Source organism: Ipomoea nil, unplaced genomic scaffold, assembly GCF_001879475.1.
Source record: "Ipomoea nil cultivar Tokyo-kokei standard unplaced genomic scaffold, Asagao_1.1 scaffold0146, whole genome shotgun sequence".
In the NCBI taxonomy this organism is placed as follows: Eukaryota; Viridiplantae; Streptophyta; class Magnoliopsida; order Solanales; family Convolvulaceae; genus Ipomoea; species Ipomoea nil.
The window spans coordinates 4,163,863-4,176,387 of NW_017616574.1; the positions used below are offsets into that span (position 1 = coordinate 4,163,863).

Here is a 12,525-nt window from a genome sequence, read left to right on the forward strand (position 1 = left end):
CGTTGCGGATGAGTGCCACTTGTTGCTTTGTAACAGATCTAATCTGGTAAAGAAATAAAGAAAGTATAATAATGTGCTAATTAGATATAATTTGATTGCTAATTAATTAATTAGTTAACTAAACAATTAATTAATTGATTAGAGTTTTAATTTTACCGTTCTGATAACTGTCCAGACAACACCCTCCGTGCATGGCGGCGTTGTAAGAGAGCCCATGTACCTATAGTATCTTCTGCCTCTGGCTTGAAGTAAGTTTGGGTCAAGATACCCTATACCTTTCTTTACACCCGGTGTCTCAGCAAGTTTCTTAAGATCATCCTCAATCTATGCAAATATTAAGAAATGTTACTTTTTAGAGTTAATTGAGTTCAGGATAGCAACGAGGGGAGTATACTTTTATGTCTCTGCTCTCGGAATCCAACCATGTTCCTCTCCTTGTTAGGGGATTTTTTTTCTTCTTCTATTTTTGCCTCTTGAGGAATTTGAGGATGAAAAATCTCTACCTACCATGTTCAATTATATAGTTACTTTATTTTTTATATTTAAATATAAATTTTTTTAAAGTTAGATTGTCAAATTTAAATATTAGTGGTTAAGATCGAGCGCTTACTACTCATGTCAAAAACTATAGCTAATAGTGAAGAGTAACTTATTTTCTCACTTATAGACTGTTATTACATTGTTTGAGACAAGTTGGATGCTGGACTTGATCCTTTAAGAACTTTACCAGCCTTCGCCCAACAATTCCCCGCCATCAGGTACTAGATATGCCCCTTTACTTGCTCAACATTAGTATATGTATTATATTTTTTTTTTTTTGGGTACATTAGTATATGTATTGTATTTTTAATTATTGATAACTTCGCACACACACACCAGGGGCGGGGAGGGATATTTTGGTTCCGGCGAAAAATAGATACAAGTTCCTATCTCGATCCCTGCAGTTCTCCGAATTTTAGTTCTCATTGAGATTCCATCTTGTAGACTTAGGAGGAATTGTCATCTATAATTTAGGTATTGGTTAAATAAGTTAGCCAGTGTCGATACCATCATATATTACATCAAAACATTTATGAATTATTTACCAGAGACAAGATAGGATTAGGAGTTTCTCCAATCTGATACATCACTGCAAGCACTGCAATCCTCCCATCATTGCTCACATGAACCAGATGAGCCTCCAAATCATACCTGTACTTAGACCATCGCAAAACCAAAAAGTAATTAAGATTTAATTATTTATTTAATTAATAACGTTGTAATATATGATCATCGTATAGTATCACCTTGTTCCATTGACAACGTGTTCAGAGGGAAAGTGCCAGTGGACCTGTCTGAACAAATATCTGATACCATTTATACCTAGATACCGTTGACCAAGCGGCCAACTTAACTGCATTTATAACAGCAATTTTAAAAAAATCAAATCAAATCAACACTGTTCATTAAAGAATTAAATTATAAATAACTTAACTAAATTTTAAAGAGAAAATTTAACTTCGTTGATACATACAATTTACTTAGTAACTATAAGATTCAAGTTTAGCTATATATCTTAAGAGTTGCCCATTAACTTTTTTTATTTGAGTTGGTCAGATATGACATATGAATAACCTAACCTGATTTACCTTATTGTGATTCTTTGCTGGTTTCACTTAAAAGTGCACATTCGCATAGCGATTGTGAGATTTTTCATAAATCAAGTTGAGACCACAACCAATACGACACTACCAAATACCGAGGGTACTGCCTATGGGCTATGGAGTGAAACCTGTCTATGAGCTCCTAGTGGGCAAATAACTCCAATTAAGAAGGTAAATCAGCCTTAACAAGTTTTGGCAATCGCCTCAACTGGGAGGGTAATTGGCAACGAACCACTAACTGAGAGTTAAACATGTGATCTCAAAGTCATAAGTTTATTGTCTGATCAATTTAAATTAAGATAAAATAGATAGATAAAGTGATACCATCATGCCATAGCCATGATTTTCAAGAGTAGCAACATCTCTCATGTAGTAATTCTGAATCGGACCCAAGTTGGAATACACAACCGGCTTGCTCTCCAGATCGATCGGAGTCTGCATCTTTCCGGCACTGCACTGCCACCACTCCGGCCGCAGCTCTCCCCAGTGAGACGGCCCTCTGTCGCTGTTTTCGTCGTAACTAAATCCCCACTCATCATCTGCATGCATGCACATATAATAATAATCCCCAAAAAACAAAGAAATAATTGAAACCATATTCCAAATATTAAAAAAATAATGCATGCATTATATTATATCATATCATATCATGAAGATATTTAATAAGAATGTCCGTATTGACGTACCAACTTCCTGAGACTTGATGACATGTGTAACTGAAAGGAGAAGAAAGGCAATGGAGAACAGTTTAAGCATGTCCATGTCTTCGATCTACAGTTTTGCAATGAATTGAAATTGGTAAGGCCTTGGAGCGTATTATATAGAAGAGGAAAGAAAGAGTTTCGCTATGTTAGGTTTTTTTTTTTTTTTTAATAAATGAAATTTAACTCATAATTTTGGTCAAGTGAATCATTATTCAAATAAAATAGGGATATTTTTTCCATCGTTTTTAAAATGTTGACAGGTACAATTTTGCCTTCTTTCATATCCGACCACAAATCATTCCCTGATTGGTATCCACTTTGAATTACTTTCTCCTACGGGTTTATGATTCACGGTTAAATGCATTCACCCGCGGCCAATTTGCAGACGGAAACTCACGTAGTTAACACGATTATATTATATATTCATGCAATCGTATCAACAACGTATAAGTACGTCCTTTGTTGTTTCCCTAAAAAAGAAAAAGGTAGATAAAATCAAATTCATGATGCACATGCTCTAAGAAATGTTTGTTGATAACATTTAGGTTGGTGGGGAGGGTGACGACATGACAAGACGATGTCTTGAATGAAGTGGAATATAATATTGGATGGTTTCAAATTTTGTCCTCATTTCTTCATGTCTTTGGGACATTTTAATTAATTCTTAATCATCTTGATCTCTTCAATATAGTTAGTTAATTAAACTTTATCCAAATTATTTGTAATTAATAAGAATTTCAGTTCTATAAAGGAATACCAATCATAAGAGGAATAGCTAACGCAGAATACTAGTTCTAAAGGGAATTGTTATTGAAGTTTTTCTAGTTCTAGTTTGATTAGGAATAGCTTTGTTATTCACGAATCTGTTAGGAGTAGCTACTATAAATAGTGATTGTCCTTTATTGTAGAACTCAAGCATTCAACATTAATCTTGTGAGGTATGAGAGTCTTTGAGAATAGGATACTAAATTCCCCTAGAAAGTAGTACATGTGTTTAGGTTTCAATAGTTTGGTAGGAAAGATCATTCTATTGTGTAATCTCAGGTTCCAAACAGTGTACTCACTACAAGAAAAATGCACATAGACAACACTAGAAAGACAACAGTTTTTAAGAAAAGTGTTGTCTTTTGTATAAAAGACAACAGTTTGGTCTAAAACCGTTGTCTTTGATGCAACATTTTTGTCAAAGACAACGGTTTTTACTTAACCGTTGTTGTAAGTGTGTTGTCTTTGTGCATTTTGTGAAAAGACAACACCACAACGACAACGGTTTTTTAAAACCGTTGTCTATGTGCGTTTTTTTTTTTTAAAAGACAACGGTTTTTTTAACCGTTGTCGTTGGTGTGTTGTCTTTAAGCGCACTGGAATACACAACACTAGAAAGACAACGATTGTTTAAAATCGTTGTCTTTGTGCGCTCTTTTTTTTCTAAAAGACAACGGTGTTATTTAACCGCTGTCGTTGGTGTGTTGTCTTTAAGCGCACTCGAATACACAACAATACAAAGATAACGGTTTTTAAAAATCATTGTCTTTGTGCGCTCTTTTTTTTCTAAAAGACAACGGTGTTATTTAACCGCTGTCGTTGGTGTGTTGTCTTTAAGCGCACTCGAATACACAACAATACAAAGATAACGGTTTTTAAAAATCATTGTCTTTGCACGCTCTTTTTTATTTAAAGGACAACGGTTTTTTTACCGTTGTCGTTGGTGTGTTGTCTTTAAGCGCACTAGAATACACAACACTACAAAGACAACGGTTTTTTAAAACCGTTGTCTTTGCGCATTATAATTTTTTAAAAGACAACGGTTTTATTTAACCGTTGTCATTTATGTATTGTCTTTAATAGCACTTGAATACACAACACTACAACGACAACGGTTTTATATAACTGTTGTTGTTGCGCGTTCTTTATTTGTTTAAGACAACGGTTTTAAGCGTATTTGAATACACAACACTACAAAGACAACGGTTATAAAAAACCGTTGTCTTTGCGCATCATTATTTTATAAAAGACAACAGTTGTATAAAATATAAACAAAGATGTTAACAACAAGAATTAAACCTATGACATCTAACATAACAAATTAAGCTAAACCAACCAAGCCACACAAACACTTATAACTCAAGCGCAACATCTAGAATATAACCAGTTTGCTTCTGTGTTGTCTCTGATTGTATGAAATAGGTTAAAGATACCACCAAGAAGGATAAAACCCAAGACCTCTAACATAACAAACAAAGCTAAACCCACCAAACCACACCAAGTCTTATTTACTAAAGTGTTACACCTTATCTTTTACCTATAATTTTGGGCTGGCAGCTTTGACCTCTGGACACTTCAACTGCACCCCTGGTCCTAAGGGGGTGTCAGGGCCGTTCCATTAAATATAAAGGCCATGTTTAATTTGGATCTTCATTGTTTTTGTTATGAGATGAAAATACATGTTTAGAAGATCTAGAACAAAAATAAAAATGTACATGTAATTAAATTTTTTGTCCAAATATAATGCATAAAAATTTAACAAAGAAAGAATACAATTCAAAAGTTTTTTGAACACAAAGAACCAATAACGCCTCCACTGAGGCTCAAACTCATAATCTTCAAAATGGAAGTCCAACCCGGGTACCATTAAACCACATAGTCCATACAATTCAAAAGTTAATTTAATAGTTCTACCTATATACTCGGTTTATGGTAGATCCGTTTCCCTATAAAATCATGAATATAGTTATTTAATTTAGAAAAAAATGAAAACTTATTATAAAATAAATATAAAACTTTCGTTATTTTGTTTATTATATTAGATATATACATTATTCTTTAAATGAAATAAAAGTCAAAATAATTCTGACTTTCGGTATATATTAGTTATGAGTTAATACCTCCAATGGTCCTCCATGTTTTAAAAATAACCATCTGTGGTCCTTTTAGGACATCTCGTGGTCATTTTAAAACATGAAGAACCATTGAAGGTCATTTAAATCTCGGATGACCACAGCTGGTAAATCACTAATACTCGGAGGACCATTGGAGGTATTAACTCTATATAAGTTATATATGTTATTTTTTAAATTTTGACTTTCAAGACTTGCACAATTTGTAAAAAATCTCCCTCCCTTTCAAATAAAATAATTCCCTCTTTGTAAATTTTGACATTATTTTGTTATTGACACTTAAGTGCAAAAGAAGAAATTTTAAAACACAAAACAAAGCACAAAATCAATTAAACATAAGACTAAAAATAGAAATTATTAAAATCTAAAGGAATTTATCTCAGAAAATTCACAGGGATTACTAGAGGTTTAGAGCCAATAGTCAGTCCAGAAGCAGCTTTTAAGGTAACTTCTTCTCTCATTTTGCTTTCTTTAGATGGGGTGATATGTCATTTGAGAATTTACAATTTACGGGAGAGCATAATCACTCTATATTATTTGCTCAAAGTCATCTATCTTTAATGATCTTAAGTAAAATTAAAGATATTTATTATGTTTTCCTTCTTTTAAACTGGTGTCTAGTAGGAATGTTATCTTTGGTTATTTTTCTTTCATCCTTATGTCTAGTGGTTATTCATTTTCCAAACTTGCCTCACCATTTGTTTAATTCTCGTATGTTGTTTAGTTATCTAGGTAAACCAGTGTCCGAAAAGATTAAAACACTAGTGATGAAATCATCTCAAAAGTGGGGCTTGTTGCAGTGCGAGAAAAAGTGTGTAAGAAATGCGAATTAAAGGTGAAAATGTGAGAAGGAAAATAGAAATAGCATATCACAAATTGGAATGACTGAGAAGAGGATCTCCATCCTATGTGGTGAATAGTTTTAGGCATAAAAAGTATCTACAGAGGTGAGGCTAACTGCTTCTGTGTAGGGTACACAAATTCATTAGCTTTAGTATAGTGAATGTGTGAATAGAGCTGAGGTTTGGATGCCATATTATCTTGATTGTAGTCCTTGTTTCTTAGTGCTAGCTGATGATTTATTATATCTATACTAATTTATTTACTCACTTTTTACATGTAGTTCCAACAAGTTGATTATGACAATAAGCGGTTATTGATATGGTGCGTTCAGAATGGGCTGATATTCTATCAAGTTATATAGAGTAGGTATGATTTGACGTTGTAATCATTTAGACTTGGTTCGTAGAATTATTTTTTGTAGTACTATGACTTGGATGATGATTCGATTACAATTGGTAATGAAAGTGTTTTGACTTGTCATTTTGAACCTTGCTTAGCTTCTGCAAAATTATGTAACTACACTTGGCCATGGTGAATGGATAAATTGATTTTTTTTATATGATTAAAATTTAAGCAGGTTAAAAATGGGTTGAGACAACGGTTAAAAACCGTTGTCTATTTTACAATAGACAACAGTTTGAAATTGTTGTCTTTTCTACAAAAGGCAACAGTTTATGGGCGTGACTTTTAACAACAGCGATTTCAACAACACACAATAGACAACAGTTTATAACTGTTGTCTTTTAAAGAAAAGACAACAGTTAAAAACCGTTGTCTATGTGCATCACTTTTAACAACACCGATTTCAACAACATTGAATAGACAACGGGTCAAAAACTGTTGTCTTTGAAAGAAACGACAACGGTTTGAAACCGTTGTCTGTGTACGTGACTTTTAACAACACCGGTTTCAACAACACTCAATAGACAACAGTTCTTAAACCGTTGTCTTTTCTAGAAAAGACAACGGTTAAAAACCGTTGTCTATGTTCGTGACTTTTAACAACACCGGTTTCAACAACACTTAATAGACAACAGTTAAAAAACCGTTGTCGTTTCTAGAAAAGACAACGATTATTAACCGTTGTCTATCTGCGTGACTTTTAACAACACCAGTTTCAACAACACTTAATAGACAACAGTTAAAAAACCGTTGTCGTTTCTAGAAAAGACAACGGTTATTAACTGTTGTCTATGTGCGTGACTTACAACAACACCAGCTTCAACAACACTTAATAGACAACGGTTAAAAAACCGTTGTTGTTTCTAGAAAAGACAACGGTTAAAAAACCGTTGTCTATGCGCGGGACTTACAACAACACCGGCTTCAACAACAGAAATTATACCCCTACGACAACGGTTATTAACCGTTGTCTATGTGCATTTTTCTTGTAGTGACTTTAAATATTGAGCTTTTAGTGGATTTAGGTAAATTCTCAAATTGAGAAGTGCCTCGCAGATTAGGGTTGTTTGCCCGAACTGCATTACAGATCGTTTGTGCTACAACGTCAGTTTCAACATCACTGTGTGCTACGCTTATATATATTTCAATTGGTATCAGAGCCAAATTGCTTAAGTTACTAGCAGGACCCTAATGGAGTTTCCAAGAGAAGGACTGTCAAACATAGAAGGGATACAGTGCTATGAGTGCAAAGGGTTTGGACACATCCAGTCAGAATGTGCAACATACTTTAAAAGGAAGAACAAAACATATGTGACAACACTAAGCGATGACTCAGACAGTGAAGAAGACACCAACACTAATTTCGTAGCATTCACCACAAATCATGAGAATGACAACGGAAACGAAAATGATATACAAGAACTGCTAGAGTCATATACACAGTTGCATGCTAAATGGGAACAAATCATCAAAGTAAATCTTGAACTCATACATGAAAATCAGTTTCTAAAAGATGAAAAAGACAGTAATGAAAAACGCCTTAAAGATACTCAGAATGAATTAATGGAGTCGAAAGGCAGAGATGTCAAACTGTTACAAGAGATCAAGGAACTAACTGAGAGGCCTAGATCTCCAAATCCAGCATCCAATGAAAGTCATTCTTCTGAAATTCCTAAAGTGTCGCAACATCACTTCCAACACCGAAGGAGGATCAGATGCTATTATTGTCACATACTGGGGCACATAAAAGTATACTGCTTCAAAAGACAAAATGATCTGTATTACAGACAAATCAACAGAGATTGGTCAGTACAAAGCAAGAAAATCTGGTAAGAAAAGATCAGAATGTTGCCTACACCTCAAAAACTAGCAAAGAACAAAACGTATGGTATTTTGACAGCGGGTGTTCAAGGCATATGACTAGAAATCCAGAAAATCTGGAAAACATTCAGTATAAGAATGAAGGACATATTACCTTTGGAGATGGAGGAAAAGGCCAGATCATTGCAAGCGGCATCTTGAATGTCCATGGGCTGCCTAGGTTGCCAAAAGTCCTCCTAGTACAAAGTCTAAAAACAAATCTAATCAGCATAAGTCAGCTTTGTGAAGATGAACTCAAAGTAGAATTCTCTAAAGACAATTGCACTGTGTTTAATCAGAATCACAAGTGTATCATGATGGGAAAAAGGTCCGCAAACAAATGTTATACATTTGATGGTGACCTATCTGGTTTACAGATAACCAACAAGCAAAAACAATCACGGCACCAACATATGGGACACATAAATTCTCATGACATCAAAGGGGACCAAGAAATATTCCTAGACTATTCAGGTTATTCATCAAATAGTAAGACTTTCAGTGTAGACATTACAACGGAATCCATGAATGTGGTTATTAATGACACAATTTCAAGAATAACCACTAATGATGACGAAAGTCCCAGAGTTGTTGAAACAACTGTTCCAACACCTCTGACTACTGTTATGCAGAATCACAAAACAGAAACAGAACTAGATGAAGAAAAGGATGATGGCTCTGCAACGATCATTATGAGCCCTATTCTGATTTCACAGGAACCCTACCAAAATATTCAAGACGAACGCGAACCACCTCCATCCTGTTTGTGCAAGACAGCCCTGGAGGGTGAGGGTGGTCTAGCGGTGGCAACGGAGCGTTTTCCGGCGATGATTATGTCACCGGAAATTGGAGAAATTCCAGTTTCGTCTAGGTTATCCCATGAAGATCATATCGGATAATTTAGAGATCATTTGAAAGAGCTTTCACCGGATTTTGTGTTATTTCCATAAATTAATGATGGCGCAAAGTTAGTACGTTCGAAATTCCGGTCAGGAAATCTAGATGCGATCGTAAGGCAGAAGAGACCGATTGATGGAATCTCAGTGGATTCATGTTTGCATGGCCAGAATACATCTCCGATTAAAAGAATTCTCGATAGATTGTCTCAGCTTTGGCGTCGCGCTCCTCCGATGTGCAATTTCCCTTCGGGATGTCGCGATTGAGGAGAAGTGATGAAATCAAAGGCGTTGGCGGTAATAACAGAGGAAGAATAAATCAGAGGAGAAATTAGCTGTGATAGGCTGATTTAATTGGGAATTTTTATTTTTTTAAAACAAATCATACTCAACGATAGCACTCACCAATAACAGAGATACATGGAATCAATTAAGGGGGGGATGAGTCAGAAGTCAAAGTTTTTTTTTTCATGGAATCAATTAAGGAGGAGATGAGTCAAAAGGCAAAGCTTTTTATGGAATCAAGGTTTTTGCCAAAAATTTGACAAAGGGGGAGAATGTTGACTCAAAGTGTTTTTTCAAAGTTATGTGCAAAAAGAATTCCAGTTTTATAAAGGAATATCAATCATAAGAGGAATAGCTAATGAAGAATACTAGTTCTAAAGGGAATTGTTATTGAAGTTTTTCTAGTTCTAGTTTGATTAGGAATAGCTTTGTTATTCACGAATCTGTTAGGAGTAGCTACTATAAATAGGGATTGTCCTTTATTGTAGAACTCAAGCATTCAACATTAATCTTGTGAGGTATGAGAGTCTTTGAGAATAGGATACTAAATTCCCCTAGAAAGTAGTACATGTGTTCAAGTTTCAATAGTTTGGTAGGAAAGATCATTCTATTGTGTAATCTCAAGTTCCAAACAGTGTACTTTAAATATTGAGCTTTTTGTGAATTTAGGTAAATTCTCAAATTGAGAAGTGCCCCGCAGATTAGCGTAGTTTGCCCGACCTGCGTTACAAATCGTTTGTGTTACAACGTCAGTTTCAACATCACTGTGTGATGCGCTTATACATATTTCATAAATGTTGAGAGATATATTAATGAATAAAATCTAAAATACTGGGAGGAGGTACAGAACATTACGTCCCAAGACTAGCATGAGAATCAATGATCCGAGCTAACTTATGAGCCAAAAGATTCGCAGGTCTACCAACAAAGACAACACTAACATTATTATTATTTTTTTTGGTAGAGTCAACATTTGCAACATGATTATGAGCCAAAAGATTCGCAGGTCTACCAACAAAGACAACACTAACATTATTAAATGAAGATAAAAAAAATATTTGCAACATGAAATCACATGATCGGTATAGGAAAAGTTAGTAGCTACACTATTGATAGCATTAAGACATTCAGTTTCCATAATCACATTATCATCACCTCACTCTTTTAACCATGACAGAGCCTCCTTGCAAGCTAATGATTCAGTCATGTTAGGATTCAAATCACAACTAATCGACCAGCTACAAATGCTCCGAAGGAGTTTCTCAATACAGCACCAAACCCCACTAATCTAGATCCAGGTTTTGGGAAAATAGCAACATCTACGTTGTACTTGAGAGCATGGGGGGTGGGGGGAGGGTGTGTGTGTGTGGACCAAGTTGCGTTGGCGTTATATATAAATACTATGACACAATAACTCTAGAAATATATTATAATCAAAATTAATAAAAGAATCGCTTTACTCTTGAGGACATAAACACACCGTCAAACCTTGTAAAATCTTGTGTTTTAATTTTACTTTATATATGTTTTGATCGTTAGTTCGTCATTATTTCTCAAAATGTGTAGACTTGAAGGATTATCATATTATCAAAATATGACGTTGACTGCTACATATATATATATATATATATATATATATATATATATATATATATATATATATATATATATATATATATATAAACATTTATTGCAAGCTATAAGTCTATAACTTAGAAAATAATATAAAATTTTATTTACTAGCTATAACTTTTAAACAATACCCTTGATGGGGTGAGAACCCCGGCCCAAGAAGGATTGAGGATTGGCCCAAGAAGGGAATCCAAGATAAGGAACGTGGGCTAGCAGTGAAGAAGCCCAGTGGGAACTTGGGCCGAGTCCAGGAGTCGGCCCAGGCCCAAGTCCACGAAGGGACGGCTCAGAGCCGTTAGGCGAGCGTCGAGAAGCCTCATTTAAGAAGACCCGGCCCCGGAGCCGTTGGAGGCATTCAAGGCAGGACTCGGTCAGACCGTTACGGATCCAAGGAGCCGTTGATCAATCCGGTAAAGGCGCCCAACGGCTCGACGATTGTAATTAGCCTTGAAGTCAGTCATTAATGGCCTTCGAGTCGGTAGGAGGGGAGCCTGCTATATAAAGGCTCCTCCACCCTTGTCATCCAGACAAGTTCATCCGGAGAGAAGAGAGAGACACACTGAAAGCTATTACGAGTACTGCCATTTCTCTGCAATTTTGTGTGAAAGGTGAATCCACCAACTAAGGTTGTGTTGGACTTCCCTGGGCCTGAAAACCCAAAAACCAACACTGGCGCCGTCTGTGGGGATCGAAACAAAAAGCTGCGCGACTCTTTGAGCAGGACGAGTCTCTCTAAGCAAGGCGAGTCCCAAAGTCGACTGAAGAAGCATCACGAACATGTCGGAAGGACGAGATCAAGCGAACAACCGAGACGGCGGAGTAGAGGCAGACCTGAAAGAGCAGTTGAACCAACGGAATGCCCAAAGTCAAGGAAACGAAACGGCGCCGGTGAACCGGCAGCCGCCTATGATACCCCTCACCCCGGAACAACTCCACGCGCTCGGGCGAGCCTTCGCCGATGCAAGTCGGGGGGCAAGGGAGCAGTCGGTTTCTCGACCGATGCCCCGCCGTCAACAATTGTCCCAGAGACCAGAAGACGGACAGGAAAATCGACGGGCGGAGAGCCAACCAGTGCGATCAGTCCATTCAAGGCTGGGTCCGAATGCTGGGCGGTAACCTGCACGAGAACGATTAGGAGAAAGTGAACCCCGCCGCGTACCGGCAGGGCCTCGAGACCGGTCGAGAAAAAGCTCGCACCCGGAGAACCAAAACTCGAACGCGACGAACCGAGCGCATAACGCGCCGTGATGATCAACCGGCCGAATCAGAAGCCGGCGAAAGCACAGAGTCCACCGGAAACCACACTCACAATGAAGGCGACGTGGCTCAGTTGGCCTGAGAGGTACGAGACCTGAGAGAGCAG

At 36.6% G+C, this 12,525-nt stretch overlaps 1 protein-coding gene and 1 long non-coding RNA gene across 2 annotated transcripts in view; one reads left to right on the forward strand and one right to left on the reverse strand.

Moving 5' to 3' along the window:
• Positions 1–2,444, reverse strand: part of LOC109173596 (bifunctional monodehydroascorbate reductase and carbonic anhydrase nectarin-3-like) — a 3,189-nt gene extending 745 nt beyond the window's left edge. The window contains exons 1-6 of the mRNA XM_019322840.1: positions 2,330–2,444; positions 1,968–2,182; positions 1,287–1,393; positions 1,086–1,191; positions 157–324; positions 1–43 (exon numbers count right to left, since the gene is read on the reverse strand). The exon at positions 1–43 is cut by the window's left edge and continues 11 nt beyond it. Coding sequence (XP_019178385.1) covers positions 1–43; positions 157–324; positions 1,086–1,191; positions 1,287–1,393; positions 1,968–2,182; positions 2,330–2,405 — 715 coding nt within the window. The 5' untranslated portion in view covers positions 2,406–2,444. The remainder of the gene's footprint in view (positions 44–156; positions 325–1,085; positions 1,192–1,286; positions 1,394–1,967; positions 2,183–2,329) is intronic.
• The window catches only part of LOC109173609, a 12,911-nt gene extending 6,423 nt beyond the window's left edge, over positions 1–6,488 (forward strand). The window contains exon 3 of the long non-coding RNA XR_002052936.1: positions 6,368–6,488. This is a non-coding gene — a long non-coding RNA (uncharacterized LOC109173609). The remainder of the gene's footprint in view (positions 1–6,367) is intronic.
• Positions 6,489–12,525: the final 6,037 nt, after the last annotated feature.